The sequence below is a fragment of the Rhea pennata genome (genome assembly GCF_028389875.1).
Source record: "Rhea pennata isolate bPtePen1 chromosome 34 unlocalized genomic scaffold, bPtePen1.pri SUPER_34_unloc_3, whole genome shotgun sequence".
NCBI classification, from domain to species: Eukaryota; Metazoa; Chordata; class Aves; order Rheiformes; family Rheidae; genus Rhea; species Rhea pennata.
This window is the reverse complement of record NW_026907592.1, coordinates 16,491-31,510: the sequence shown is the minus strand read 5'-3', so window position 1 is coordinate 31,510 and position 15,020 is coordinate 16,491. Positions and strand designations below refer to the sequence as shown.

General features: G+C 60.5%; 1 protein-coding gene and 1 long non-coding RNA gene across 4 annotated transcripts; one reads left to right on the top strand and one right to left on the bottom strand.

Moving 5' to 3' along the window:
* Window positions 1-103: 103 nt before the first annotated feature.
* On the bottom strand, window positions 104-4,548 carry LOC134154099 (claudin-7-like). 2 transcript variants are annotated; one of them, XM_062600777.1, is made up of 5 exons: window positions 3,826-4,480; window positions 3,451-3,720; window positions 1,516-1,680; window positions 1,336-1,420; window positions 104-310 (listed from the first exon to the last, which is right to left on the bottom strand). In XM_062600777.1, the coding sequence occupies exons 2-5, from the start codon at window positions 3,671-3,673 to the stop codon at window positions 148-150; spliced, it is 636 nt and encodes a 211-aa protein (XP_062456761.1). In that variant the 5' UTR covers window positions 3,674-3,720; window positions 3,826-4,480; the 3' UTR covers window positions 104-147. The 2 variants fall into 2 exon arrangements, with proteins under 2 accessions (XP_062456761.1, XP_062456762.1); XM_062600778.1 differs by lacking the exons at window positions 104-310; window positions 1,336-1,420; window positions 1,516-1,680 and adding an exon at window positions 1,773-2,702 and having other exon boundaries at window positions 3,826-4,548.
* A 399-nt stretch (window positions 4,549-4,947) lies between these two features.
* LOC134154093 (uncharacterized) lies at window positions 4,948-10,738 on the top strand. Of its 2 annotated transcripts, none has more exons than XR_009961334.1 (4): window positions 4,948-5,088; window positions 6,228-6,306; window positions 8,325-8,508; window positions 9,420-10,738. It is a non-coding gene; the product is annotated as an uncharacterized LOC134154093 (long non-coding RNA). The 2 variants fall into 2 exon arrangements; XR_009961335.1 differs by having other exon boundaries at window positions 8,325-8,515.
* The last annotated feature ends 4,282 nt before the right edge of the window (window positions 10,739-15,020 follow it).

Below are 15,020 nucleotides of genomic sequence, written 5' to 3'. Positions count from 1 at the left end.
CGGAGCCACCCGCGGGTCGTGTCCCCCACCCCCCACCCGGAGTGCTGTCAGGCAGCGGGAGAAGAGGTCAAAACCGCAAAAAGAGCTTGAAACCACACAAAAAGGCTGGAAAACACAGAAAACGCCTTTATTGGGTACAAACAGGGCTCAGACATACTCGCGGCTGCTGGGGGGGTGGGTGGCCTTGGCCCGGGGGTAGGACGTCCCCCCGGATGTCCCCCCCGAGCAGGAGCAGGCCAGCAGCGCCCCCCCCAGCAGCACCAGCGCCGACCCGGCCCAGCCCACGAAGATGGCGGGGCCGAACTCGTACCTGGGGGGAGACGAGCGTCAGGGGCTGCCGTCATGAGGCCGCTGCCGCTGCCCTCCCGGGGCCGCCTCTGGCCCTATGGGGCTACTGCCGGCATCCCGGAGCCACCACTGCCCTCCTGGGGCCACCGCCAGCATCCCTGGTCTGTCACTGCCATCATGGGGCCACCCCTGCCACCACCTGGGCCACCACTACTATCACGGGGCCACTGCTGCCTTCCCCGGGGCCACTATCACCATCCCCCTCACACCATCCCAGAGGCCACTGCTGCGGCCACAACTGCCATCCTGGGGACATCACTGTTATGATAGGGACATCACCACCATCCCTGAGCCACCACCCTCATCCCTGGGGCTGCCACTGCCACCTCCAGGCCACCCTTGCCATTTCTGGGCCACCACTGCCACCATCAGGGCCTTTGCCACCACCTCCAAACCACCACCGCCCTCCCTGGGGCCATTGCTTGGTCCACCACCACCATCCCTAGGGCCACCACTACCATCATGGTGCCACCACTGCCACTGCCAGGGCTGCCATCACCCTCCCTGAGCCACCACTGCCAACCACAGGGCCACCATCGCTCTACTTAGGGCCACCGCTGCAGGAGTCACTGCCACCCTGCCCTGGGATGGCAGTGGTGGCAGCAGTGGGCCTAGGGAAGGCGGCAGTGGCCCCACAATGGTGGCAGTGACCCCAAGAAGAGTGATGGTATCCCACTGCCAGGGCTACTGCTGCCTAGGGCCACTGCTGCCACCAGAGCCACTGCCACCATCCCCAAACCACCACTGCCCTCCTTGGGGCCACCACCCTCATCCCTGGGGCCACTGCTTGGTCCAACTCCACCACCCCTAGGGCCACCACCACCCTTTCTGGGGCCACCACTGCCACTATCACGAGGCTACAGCTGTCATCCCTGCAGCCACCAATGCCATCTCGGCCATCTCCGCCAACCCCAGAGCCACTACCACCATCCTGGGAGCCACCACCACCCTCTCCCGGCCTCCTTCCCACCTCTCAGCTCCCCTTACTTGAGGTTAACGGGCACAGTGGGGTTGTAGAAGTCGGAGACGATCTGGTGGCCGTTCCAGGAGCAAGCAACAAGTGCAGCCAGACCTGGCAGGGGACAGGGAGATGCTCAGAGCTCCAGACCCTCCAGGGCACCAGTGGCAGGTGGGGTGGTCCGCATCCCCATTGCCCTTGCAACTCACCAGCCACGATGAAGATGATGCCACCTGCCATGGCGATTCGTGCCTTCTGCACCTTGTCGTCACCACCGCAGCGGGTGCACTTCATGCCCATGGTGGAGATGGCGATGCCAATGACGCCCAGTACCCCTGACACCACCATGAGGGCCCGCGTGGCCTGCAGGGCGGCTGGGGGCGGCAGCGAGTGAGTGCCAGTGCCTGGCCCCACGGCACCCCTGCGTCGTCCCCGGGGTTTATGGCCCCAAGGACGGGCGCCGGCATTCGGACTTTGGCCCTTTTACAAGGCGCCAGGCGGGAAAAGCGGAGGCGCCCAGGGCCCCGTGGGGAGGGAGCGGCACTAGGGAAGCAGCCTGGCAATTAGCACAGGTCTTGTTAGCAGCAGCCAACATCTCAATTAGCAGAAGCTTGCAATTAGCAGGGAGATTCTGCTGCCCCAGGGCACGCGCATCATGCACCTTTCCTGGGCACCTGCCCCCCCCCCCCCATGGCTGGGTTCCCCGATGGGTTTTGGGGCCATGGGGCAGCCCCAGATGCCTGGGTCCCTCAATGGGTTTTGGGGTTGTGGGGCAGCCCCAGACGCCTGGATCCCCCAATGGGTTTCGGGGCTGTGGGGCAGCCCCAGACACCTGAGACCCTGGTGCAGCCCTGGCTCTCAGACGCACCCCATGGCCTCGCCCCAGGCGGGGGGGACTTTGGCCCCAGCCCCACAGCATGGGACCCACCCCAGCGGCTGCTCCCCGGTGACTCATGGGCTCCCCCCACCCGGACAAAGCCTCTGAGTTTCAGCGAAACTGAAGGCAGCGCCAGTCCCTCCCGGACACCTGGGCTCCCTCCCGAGCAGCAGGAGGTGAAGGGAGGGCCCGGACACCTGGGCCCCTCGGGTGGCTGGGGCTAGGAGGGAGGACACCCAACCCAGGCGCACCCTTTGCACCAGGAAATGGCCCAGGGGATTTTCCGCCATCTCGGGGTGGGGGTGGGGGGCTGACGCCTGGGCTCCGCTCCACCACCGCCAGGCTGGGGGAAAATCCAGACGTCCAGGCGTCCCGAAGGGACCCAGGCGTTCGGGCAGCCCTGCTCTGCGCTGCCGCTTCCCTCCAAGCGGACCCAGGAGTCCAGGTGCCCTGGTGACCCCTGCGGTTTGGCTCCCGTTGCCAAAGCCGATAAGGCGATAGCGGGTCTGTGTCTCGCTGCTGGCCCAGCTCAGTGAGGTCCCAGGCATCCGGGATGCGGCCCCCTCCTTCCCCAGGGCTGCCTCCCCCCCCCCTGCACCCTTCCAGAGGGCCCAGGTGTCCGGGGAAGTTCCCCCTCCCCCCAACCGGCCCGGCCGGTCGCTCAGGTCTGCCTGGCCCCACCCGGGGCTGGCAGAGCCCAGACAAAGCCCAAACCTCCGCTTCCTGCCCCAAAAGCCCACTTCCTACCCTCAAAGCCCCATTCTTGCCCCAGAACCTTGGTTTCTACCCCCACCCCCCCCTTCCTGCCCCACAAGCCTAGCTCCTGACCCCAAATCCCTGGGTTCTGTCCCTAACACCCCATCTCCTGCCCTGAAACTCGCTGTTCCTGCCCCTACCCTCCCCACTCATGCCCCCCAAGCCCAGCTCCTGCCCCCAAACCCCCCATTCCTGCCCCCAACCCCCCTGTTCATGTCCCCCAAGCCCCTGTTTAGGCCCCCAAACCCCAGTTCCTGCCCCAAACCTCTCTGCTTCTGCCCCCCCAAGCCCCCCATTTGTGCCCCCAAACTTCTGCTCCTGCCCCAAACCCCCCATTCATGCTCCCAAACCCCCAGTTCATGCCCCCCAAGCCCCTGTTGGGCCCCTGTTTCCTGACCCCACCCCACCCCACCCCATTTGTGGCCCCCAAACCTCCCAACCCCAAAACTTTCCATTCCTGCACCAAAACCTCCCTTCCTGCCCCCCCACCCTGTTCCTGTCCACTGCTCACCGGAGAGACTGAGCAGCGAGTCATAGACCTTGCACTGGATCTGTCCGGTGCTCTGTGAGACGCATGACATCCAGAGCCCCTTGTACATGGCCACGGCCGTGATGATGCTGTCGCCGGCGTAGGATGACATCTGCCACTGGGGCAGCACAGTGGCCACCAGCAGGGCCAGCCAGCCGGCCACTGCCAGCCCGAAGCCCAGCAGCTGCAGCCCCGCGTTGGCCATAGCCCCGCCGGCGAGGGGCCTGGCGCCGAGGCGGACGGCCACAAGCCCTGCGGTGAAAGCAGGGGGTTTGCTGGGGCCCCACATCCGCACTGTGGGGTGGACAGGGAGGCCCCATCCTGGCCAAAGGGCAGGAGGGGGGGCCGACAACCCACCTTGCCCGTGGGAGACCTGGGCCGAGCAGAGCCAGGGGCGAGTTGGGGGCTGAGCAGGAGCACACCGTAGGCAGGCGGCGGCTCCCGGTCCTGGTCCCGGTCTGGTGGTGGTGGCCGCAACGACAGCAGTGGCGACAGCAGTAGCAACAGCAGCGGTGGCCAAGTGCAGCAGGAGCACCCGGGCAGGTGCGCGCACCTGTATATAGGGGCTGGGCTATGCCTGACGTCAGCGGGGCGGCGCTGGGGGGGGGGGTCTCATGGCCCCGGGCACCGGTTCTGCTACTGCCAGCAGCAAGGGGCAGCCCTGTTCGGGGACCGCTCGCCGAGCTGAGCGCCTGCCTGGGGGCTGAGCTGTACCCCACATCCTGCCCTGCTACCCCTTGCCGAGCTGAACGCCTGTCCGCGATTTGAGCTGTACCCCAAACCTGTCGAGGAGCTGGGCTGCTCCCCAAACCCCATCCCGGCGCCCCTCGCCGAGCTGGGCGCCTCTCCGGGGGTTGGGCTGCTCCCCATACCCTGGCCCGGCGCCCCCCACCGAGCTGCACCCCCGTCCCGGTTGCCCCCATGGAGCCGGGCGCCGCGCCGCCGCCGTCCGGATCCCGGTGCCGCTCTCAGGCTCTCAGCCTGCCCTGCGCCTGCCCCTCCCCTCCCCTCCCCTCCCCTCCCCTCCCGGGGTCTCCGCCGCCGGGACCGAGCCGGGCCGAGGACTACGGCGGCCGGGGAGGCTCCCGGGGCCGGGGGTCACCTCGCCGGGGGGACCTCGGCGCGGGCGCTCGGCCAGGCCGGGCCTGGCGTCGAGACCGGGTCGGGGGAGGGGGGGATCCTGGGGGCGGCGGCGGGGCCGGGGGATCCCGCGGCCGCGACTGCTCCCGCGTCCCGGGGGGAGGCGGGCGACGGGCGGGCACGGCGTCACACGACAGACGGACGCTGCACAGGGTTAAACCCAGCCGAGCGCTGCGGCCCTCGGCATGCCGGGAGCTGTAGTCTTCCGGCACGGGGCCTCCGGGCGGCCATTTGAGTCCTCAGTGCATGCCGGGAGCTGTAGTCTTCCGGCACGGGGCCTCCGGGCGGCCATTTGAGTCCTCAGTGCATGCCGGGAGCTGTAGTCTTCCGGCACGGGGCGCCTGGGAATGCCTACGGAGCCTCTGGAGGCGGCGGGGGCCGTGCTTTGCTCGCGGGCCCCCTCGGCTGCCGGCTCGTGCTCCGCAGGCCCGGTCGCCCCCAAGCCGTGCTGCTCGCAGTTCTGCATCTCATCTGTGACAGGTGAATTTCCCTGTTTTCTCCTGGACAGAGCAGGAAGAGTGAGAGGGACGAGAGGCCTTGGGATGCCCTCATGTCCCTCAAAGATCTTCCTGAGGCCTTCGTTGCGCCTCAGAGCCCTCAGGTGCTTCCTAGCAGCCTGCCAGCATGCTCCTGACCCCTCTTTCAGCCTTCATTGCGCCCCTGAATCCCTTCTCAGCCCTGTAGCTGGCAGCATTTTATAGTTTTCCTTGTGGCAAACCAGAAAGGATTTCTGCTTCTCAATGTGCAGCCCTACATTAGCCTGGGTAAAAAGCAGTTTACTAATGCGCATCCCTGACATTGTGGGCATGATGTTTGATGCCCCACTAACAAAACAGACGCCTTTCATAGAAGCGGTCCTGTTATCCTTTCTGTGGGCTCTACACCACATACTAAAGTGAAAGGAAAGGACCTGTTGCCTCCCCCATCTCTTGGGAACTACCTATTCCCCTCACTGACCCCCTTTTCAGCAACTCAGCGCTGTTCACAAGGCTATGGGGAATTTCCCTTGCACTGCCTGGACTCAGGACTCTTGGGAGCAATCCCTGTCATCCTGGGGGCAGCCAGGGCCCCTCCAGGGCTGTGTGAGGGCCCCGGACTGCTCCTGGATTTGCTCTTAGGACTCCAAAATGTCCCTCGTGTGCCTGGGGCCTGTGCCTGGAGCTTGGAGATGGAGTTTCCATGGAGATGGGGGGAGCCTGTAGGCTGCGTCCCGTCAGCTGCATCGAGCCCTGCGGCGTGTCTTGTGGCCCCATCGGTGTGCCCTGAGGCCCTTTGTTTGTATTTGGGTTTGCCCCGAGCCCTGTGTTTGCCCTCTGATGCCCTCAGGGCCCCTCAATTCACATTTTGGGTTGCCCTCAAGTCCCCTGTGTGCCTTTGGTGTGCCCCCGGGCCTTGTGTTTGCTTTGCAGCATATGACAAAGTTCTCTGTTTAGCTTTCTCCTCTGTCCAGTTTTTCTGGGTGCTTCTGGGTGTACCCAGGGCTCTCCCTTTGCCTTTTAGTGCTCCCAGAGTCACTCTGTTTGCTCTATTATTGCCTTTTCTTCCTTTCGTTGCACCCAGAGCTCTCAGTTTGTTCTCTTGTCCCCTGAACACTTCCTTTTGCTCTCTATGTGCTCCAGGGCTCTTCTTCGAGCTTTCGGGAAGCTGCTCTCAGGAGTGGGGGCGCCTCTGCTGCCCTGCCAGCGCCAGCTGTCCCCGGTGAGGCTGAGGGCCATTCCTTCTTCCTGCTTCCTCCTGGGTCTGGCTGTGGGCCTGGGAGGCTGATGGTGATGGTTAGGGCAGGGAGTGGGCAGGCGCTGAGACCAGGGCTGCATTTGGGGGAGGCTCACGCTGGTGCTGATCCAGAACAACGGAACTACTGCCAAGCAGCTCCCACGGGGACCCACGCGGCAGCTGCCCCGTGGAGGAGCTGAGCGGGGCCGAGGGTCTGCACTCTGGTCCCGGATGTGCCAGGGGTCCCAGCGGATAGGGGTGCCCTGGGCAATGCAGCACAGCCGGGGCTGGGGGTGGCAATGCAGCAGGGCAGTGGGGAAGAGTGATGCACTGGGGCCATGGATGGGGGGAGATGAAGGGGGTGCACTGGGCTTAGCGGGGGAAGGAAGGAGGTATGCCAGTGCTGTGTGGGGGTGGGGGGCAGGAAGGGGTGCACAGGGGCTGTAGGGGGGGAGAGGGAGGAGAAAGGGGGTGCACTGGGGCTGCAGGGGGGGGTGTTCTTGTGCAATCAGATTAGCGGGGGGGGGGGTGTCCTGTGTCAGATTGGGATCGTGTCAGGGAGGAGGAGGAGGAGGGATCTCAGGGGAAGCCCTAGGCAGGGTCACGGGGCGAGGGCTCCCCCCTGGGGCTCCCCCCACAACTGACCTGGGCCAGTCACAGCGCTGTCGGGGGAGCCCCCTCAGAACCCTTTCAAAGGCCTTTGTCATGCCCCAAGGATGTCTTCTGGCCCTGAAGTCCACTTAGGACTCATGCTGTCTGCTCAGAGCCCTTCCTAAAAGATCTTTGTTATACCCTGAAGCCCTCTTTTTGGCCATCCACGTCCTATAGGATCCTTCAAATCCTGTCTTGTTACCCAGTTTACATTTTTTGGCCACCTAATCTCCTTAGGAGTCCTCTGATCTGCTCAGAACCCCTCCTGGGGTGCTTGTTGTGCCCCAGAGCAGTCCTCTGCCCCTTCAGCCCCTTTTGGAACCATCTAGTCTCCTTAGAACCCCTGTAGATTTATTTCCTGTACCCCAGAGTCATTTTTTGGTCATGTGCACCCCTTGGCAACCCTGTAGTGCACTCTGGACTAGTCTTTCAGCCTTCCTTGTGCCCCAGAGCTGTCTTATGGCTCCCCCACCCCTTTAGCAACCCTGTAGTCCCCTCAGAATCCCTCTGGAGGCCTTTTTTGTTCCCCAAAGCCCTCCTTTGGTCCTCCAGCCCTCTCACCAATCCTCTAGTTGGGCCTGGATCCCTCATTTGGCTTCAATCATTCCCCAGAGCTGTTTTCTGGTCCCCCAAAGTCCTTAGGAACTGCCTTGTATCCTCTGAATTCCCTCAGATTTCTTACTTGTTCCCCAGAGTTATTCTGCGGCCATGTTAGCGCCTAAATGTCAGCCTGTAAATGGTTTAGTGTTCTCTGGACCAGTCTTTCAGCCTTCCTTGTTGCCCAGAGCTATCTACTGGCATTGCAATGCCCCTCAGAACCACATGTGAATGTCCCTTTCACAGCACACCCGAGCGTCCTCACACCTTCCAAAACGGGTGGGGGAAGTGGTGTTTGTGGCCTGCGTATTCCCCGTTTACCTTGCCTGCGTGTGTGTGTGTGTGTGTTAGAGCTGCTTTTGTGCTTATAAACCGCTTTGGATTCTCACGATTTTCTGCAGAGTTTTTTTTTTTTTTTTTTTTTTTTTTGTGGTTTTGGGGGAATGTGGTTTTTTTGTTTTGCTTTCCTCTGTACTTTTGTAGGGTGACGGATTTTACTATGCCTCCATTGACAAGTGCTGGCAGACAAAGTTATAACGTCCCAAGGCAGACTCTTAGGCAAGACGGAGGAGTTCAGCTAGACAGCCTGCTAGAAGAATGTCACCCAAGAGGGGTCGCTAGCCCCCTCTTGAGCTCTAGGCGCTGATGCATCTGCATCGTCCCGTCAGACACACGGACGTTTTCTTTGCTCACAGACGTTTCAGCACGTCTTTACGCCTTACAGCGGTAGCATTTATAAACTGCGTTAATCCTAGGCGTTCGTAATGTCGGGGAACGACTGCACGCTGCCGTGAAGAATTACGGGCTACCGCCCTCGGACCTCTGCAAGTTATCGCGTGTCAGGAGCAGCCGGTAGGATCCAGATGCCAGCGGAAAGGTTCTCCTCCCGGTCCCGACAAGGAGCCTTCGGCCGTAGGAAGGTCGGCCGCGTCCTTACCTGTGAGCAGTAAGCCGCAATTCACAGGCGGGCAGAGGGAGCGGGGAATAGCGACGCGTAGCCCGGTCACTGTGGCCCTGCTGTTGCTGGCAGGGCCACCGGGTCTGCGTGAAGCCTCAGCTGCCTGCTTGGAGCTGTATTTTGCTCTGTTTACCTGGAGGAAGCGGTGAGGCCTAAAATAAGAATTTTTGTGGTGAGATGAGTAAGCCGGGACCCCACCTGCCTTTTGCCTTGCTTTGCTGCTTCACGTCATAAGAGCAACTTGGGATCCCAGGATGAAAACTGTTACAATGCTGGGGAGGGTGGAGGGGGGGGGCACTGCATCTGCCCAGGTTAGGAAACCATCGTTAAAGGTTTGGGAGGGAAAAAGCTCTAAAACGAGAATCTCCCAGGTGGTTTGATTCGCGTTGAGGGTCAGTGTCGGAGCCTAGTACTCTCTGACAGGGTTCTTCTACATATTTGACACATACGGAGAGCACAATGTTATTACAGTGGCTTAATTTAAAGGTATGTGACGTCACGTGAGATTTTTGATTTAGAGGAGTGATACAGTAATATACTGAAATCACAGTACAAGTGTAAATCGTCTTAGCGGACTCTATAATACACTCACCGTCACGACGTCGCCGGGAAGGAATACGTGGGTTGAAGCCAGCTCCAGCCCGTCGCTCTCTCCAAAATTTCCTTTGTTGGTTGTTCAGGCCTTATACTCTGTGTTGGGCTGAGCCACGTACGCACTTATACCGTTCCTGAGCTTCAGGGGCATCTTGCCTGCGTTCGTCTCCTCTGAGCCTTCTTTCCTTACAGGGGTTATCGGTCGGTTACAGTCGGTCGTAACTGTGGACTAGGGAGTAGCTCTAGGAGGGCCGTGCGGCTGCCTGGCCTCTCGGTAGCTGTTCCGGCCTCTTCGCAGGTGCTGAGCGTAGTCTGGCCGTCGAAAGAGCGTTGTCGTCGCCGGGAGCTCTCCGCGGAGATCTGCGTCTGGCCGCGGAAGACGAGCGGAAGGCGAGCCCGGGCTTGCGGCGTGGACGCAGCTAAGTCCCGGGGCTGTGTTGCGTGTGAGCAGGGCTGGGACGTGGCAGTGGTTTTGCCCCTGGCGGTTACGGGCGTCACTGGCCGTGGATGGTTGCCAGCGGAGCCGAGAGGAGCAAAACTATCAACGGTCTGTGGGGGAGACGAATTAGTGCTTGCGGCGTTTCAGGTGCGTTCAGTGGTCGCGCAGCCTGGCGCGATCCAGCGGCACGATTTGCGCACGTGCTTACGCTTTAGCGGCGGCTAAGCCCAAGCCTCTAAACAGCAACTGTAACAGGATTGTGGTGCACGTCTTCCTGTTCTGCTGCCCTTCTAAATGAAGGGGAAAGTTCCTAAGCTGTGGGCAAAACTCTTTGGCCGCTTCTTACTGTTCTCACGCTCGTGGGTGCTGTGGCGTTCCTTGCTTAAAGCTAAGGGTTTGGACTTTTTCACTTGAGGTTTATGTAGTTTGTTGCTGAGGGTCTCTCATGCCGCAGTTGTGGTTTCTCACTTTATTTTGTGGGGCTCAGTCTTTATCAGGCACAGTTCACAGGTCCCTCATTTAGCGATCAGGGTGCAGGATTGAAAATGCAACCTCATCCCGAGACTTTACAGCCTCAGAAACCATTTGGGTGCCAAGATGTGCAGTTCGTCACTTCAGGTTCAGGGCTTAGGGCTTCCTGATGAGGGAAAAATCCGTAAATAATAAACTGTAAGCCCTGAAGCCCGAGCAGCGGGCTGCAAGCCCTCCTTCGGTGTTTGCCATCTTCCCCTGTGCTAGCGCTCCGCTCTGCGTGCCGAGCTGAGGCCTGGGTTTGATACGGTGCAGGCCCACCACGCGGACACTGGCGACGTGCGGCAGGCGAGCCGAGAGCCGTGCGAGCGTTCCGCGGGGCTCTGGTCTGGGGTAGAGCGGAAGCGCGGGCAGGCGAGCTCAGGCGTTGTCCTCTCCGATTCTCAGAGCTGAATCCTATCCCCGAAGGAAAAAGCAGAAGGGGCAGGCCATCGGCTACGCAGACGCCTGCCGCCTCGGGGGCTGCGGCGGGAGCTGACCCTTCCCCGACGGACGGACGGACGGTCGGACAGACGGACGCTGGCGTGGCGATGACTCTTCAGGTGTCACGGGGTAAGGGGAAGCGTGCCGGCACCGAGCTCCGTGGCAGGCTCGCTCCCAGGTGGCGTTCCTGCCCAGTAAAACAATAAACAGCCACTTTATTCTTTGCGGTCGCGTCTGTGGTTCCGGACGCCCCCCTGCCTGAAGATGACGCCCAGGGGAGAAGGTTACACGTTGTGCGCCCGGGGCCGGGAGCCGGTGCCCGAGCCCCTTGCGCTTTGGAGTGCCTGCGGTTCCCAGGGGACGCGGTGCTGTTCCGGGGCTGTGGGGAGTTGCCCTGGCGTGGCCTGGACCCTCGGGACTCTTGGGGGTGGTTCCCATCGTCGTGGGGGCAGCCGGGGCCCCCCCTCCAGGGCCCTGCGAGGGCACCGGCCTGCTCCCTGGCCTGTCTGGGGCCGGGGCCCGCGTGCCCGGAGCTGGGAGAGCTGCGGGCGTCCGCGGGGCTGCGGAGAGCCTGCAGGCGCCAGTGCCATCACAGAATCACAGAACGGGTAAGGTTGGAAGGGACCTCTGGGGATCGCCTAGTCCAACCTCCCTGCTCGAGCAGGGTCACCTAGAGCACGTTAGACAGGATCGCGCCCAGGCGGGTTTTGAATATCTCCGGAGAAGGAGACTCCGCCACCTCTCCGGGCAACCCGTTCCAGTGCTCCGTCACTCTCACGGGAAAGAAATCCTTCCTCGCATTCAGGCGTAACTTCCTGTGGTTCGGCTTGTGCCCGTCGCCTCTAGTCCTTTCGCGTGGGACAACTGGAAAGAGTTTAGCCCCATCCCCTTGCCACCCTGCCTTCAGATACTGATAGATTTTGATAAGATCCCGCCTCAGTCTTCCCCAGGCTAAGAGCCTCTTGTCGAGGCTGAGTCAGCCGCGCTGAGCCCCGTGACGTGCCTTACGGCCCCTTCGGTGTGCCCCGAGGCCCTTTGTCTGTGTGTTGGTTTGCCCTCTGATGCCCTCAGGAGCCTTCAGTTCACATTTTGGCTGGCCCCCATGGCCGCCGTGCGCCTCGGAGCCCTGCGCTCGCTCTGCAGCGCGCAACAAAGTTCTCTGTTTTGTCGCAGAGCTTTCTGGGTGTGCCCCAGGGCCCTCCTTTTGCCTTTTGGTGCTCCCAGAATCACCCTGTTTGCTCTGTCTTTGCATTGTAATATACATACACATGTACATAAAATGTGTGTGTACACACACACACACACACACACACCCCGTTTGTTGCACCTGCAGCTCTCAATTTGTTTCCTTGTGCCCTGAACGTCCCCTTTTGCTCCCTGTGCACTCCAGGGCTCTCCCTTGAGCTTTCAGGAAGCTGCTCTCAGAAGCCGGGGGGGCCTCTGCTGCCCTGGCAGTCCCAGCTGTCCCTGATGGCCTGCAGCTCTGGGCACTGTGGCTGGGACAAGTCCCAGGTGGGGCCTGTTTGGCTGATTGCAAGGGCAGGAAGTGGGTACATGCTGCGAGCTGGGTCTGCATTTGGAAGTTCATGTCAGTGTTGGTCCAGGACAATGGAGCTGCTGCCACACACTGCCTGCTGGGACCAGAATGTTGGCTGCACTGCAGAGGAGGTGAGCAGGGCTGAGGGGGGGCTGGCCTACGGGTCATGCGCGTGCTGCCGGTCTTAGCGGATGGGAGCGTCCCGGGCGATGGAGCAGAACTGAGGCGGACCGTGCTGGGGCAAAGTGTACTGGGGGTGGGGGGGCCCATGTATTGGCACAGTGGGAGGCAAGGACAGGGTGGGGAAGAGCTGTGCATCAGGGTCATAGAGGGTGGGGAGGAAGGTGGTGCGCTGGGGCTGGAGGTGGAAAGATGAATATATTGCATCAGGGCTGTGGTGGGGTTTAGTGCACATCAGATTAGTGAGGGGGGGTCCAGGGTCAGATTGGGACTGTGTCCTGGAGGGGTAGGAGGGATCCCAGGGGAAGCACTGGGGAGGATCACATGGGCCTGGGCAGTGTGGGAGCTGACTCGGAGCTACTCGAGAGGGTGTTGGGGAGCCCCAGGCCCGTGCTGGAGATTGCAAGGCTGCAGTCTGGGCTGTGTGGTGGCTTCCAGCCCTCGAGAGCGAGGGGGGAGCAGAGAGGGGGCAGGCCAGAACAGAAGTGCCGTAGGTTCAGACACCACCGAGCGCTGCAGCCCCCCGCCCCCCCCCCCCCCCCCAGCATACCGGAAACAGGAGCAGTAGTCTTCCGGCACTGGGCTTCCGGGCGGATTTTTTTTTTTTGCGCGGCATGCCGGGAGCAGTAGTCTTCCGGCACTGGGCTTCCGGGCGGACATGTTGTTTTGCGCGGCATGCCGGGAGCAGTAGTCTTCCGGCACCGGGCTTCCGGGCGGACATGTTGTTTTGCGCGGCATGCCGGGAGCAGTAGTCTTCCGGCACTGGGCTTCCGGGCGGACATGTTGTTTTTCGCGGCATGCCGGGAGCCGTAGTCTTCCGGCACTGGGCTTCCGGGCGGACATGTTGTTTTGCGTTGCATGCCGGGAGCAGTAGTCTTCCGGCACTGGGCTTCCGGGCGGACATGTTGTTTTGCGCGGCATGCCGGGAGCAGTAGTCTTCCGGCACTGGGCTTCCGGGCAGACATGTTGTTTTGCGCGGCATGCCGGGAGCAGTAGTCTTCCGGCACCGGGCTTCCGGGCGGACATGTTGTTTTGCGCGGCATGCCGGGAGCAGTAGTCTTCCGGCACTGGGCTTCCGGGTGGACATGTTGTTTTGCGCGGCATGCCGGGAGCAGTAGTCTTCCGGCACCGGGCTTCCTGGAGTTTTTTTTTTTTTTTTTCCGCGCGCGGTATGCCGGGAGCACTAGTCCACCTGAATCTGACTTCCGGTCGGCCATTTCAGTGTGCAGCGGATGCCGGGAGAGCTAAGCTTCCTGTCGGCCATATTGTTTTGCTCTACATGCCGGTAGATGTAGTCTTCCGGCAGAGAGTTTCCGGGGAGCCATTTTAGCCTGCCGCGCGTGCCAGGATCTGTAGTCTTCCGGCACCAGGTTTCCGGAAGGGCGTTTTCATATGCTGCGCATGGTAGGAGGTGTAGTCTTTCGGTACCGGGCTTTTGGGAGGCCATTTTTGTCTGCAGCGCATGCTAGGAGTTGTAGTCTTGTTCCTGGAACGCTGCTGTGGAAACCCTGCAAGACTGAAGGACAAGGGAGAGAGGCTATTGTACTACAGTAATGTGAAGGACAAACAGTTCCAGCTGAATAACATCAAGGAAACAACACTTTGAACAATGTGAAGAGTTGGCAAAACAAAGACAGTAGAATAACCCAGTAATCTATAAGTTCATTAATACTTATTAACATATTAAATTACTCCCCTAAATCAATGAGATCAGAATGACATGATAATGACATAGTAATCATGTTACCACCTTCTGAGCTTCTTGTGCTAATTAATAGGAATGTTAAAGTGCAAGCATGGAGTTAACACATGATATGATAAAACTGTAACTAATAGAAAAACATGTGTAAAGTACTCCCTGAAAAGTGTATATATAAATAAAGAATGAGGAAAGGAGAAGGTGCGCTAGCTTTGTGGATCTACCACTTAGCACCTATCTCTGCACAGAAATATAATAAACAAATATTTCAATCCTGTGTGTCTATCGGTTCCTTGCATACCAGATAACATGATTAAGGGCTCCACCCCGCTTTAGCAGCCCGCTTCTCTGCTTTGCCCTGCTCCTTTGGCCTTTTATTTTCCATCTGCTGAGCTCTGCTGGCCTTCCAGACCCCTTAGCACCCCTCTCGCGCACTTTGCATTACTCTCGCAGCCCTCCTTGTGCCTCACAGCTATCTTTTGTCCCTCCAGCAGCTTTAGCACCCCTCTACTCCCTTCAGAGTCCCTCTGCAGGCCTTTATTCTGCCCCAGAGCACTCCTTTGATCCTCTAGACCTGTGTGTGACACTCCTTTCTTCCGGCGCTGACCTCTCTTCTGGCCCTCTACACCCATTAGCACCCCTGCAGTCGCTTCAGAATCCCCCAAGAGATCTTCTTCCTGCCCTAGAGCTTTCTGGTTGCCAGTCCAGTCCCTTTAGCGGCCCGCCGCTCTGCTTTGGCCTGCTCCTTCGGCCTTTTATTTTCCATCTCCTGAGCTCTGCTGGCCCTCTAGACCCCTTAGCTCTGCTCTTGTCCACCTGGACTATCCTTTCAGCCTTTGGCGTGCCCCAGAGCTGTCTTCTGGCCTCCCCGCCCAGGCAGTTTAGGAACTCTCTAGTCTCAGAAAGCCTCCTTCTTCTCCAGAGTCATCTTTGCATCCTGTAGCACACTCCAGAATACTCTTTTAGCTTTTCTTCTGCTCCAGAGGTTTGTCTTGGCACCCTGTAGACCCATTAGCCCCCCTCTTGTCCCTTTAGGATCCCCCAGGTGCCCTCCTCCTTGCCCTGCAGCCCTCAGTTGGTGCTCCAGCAG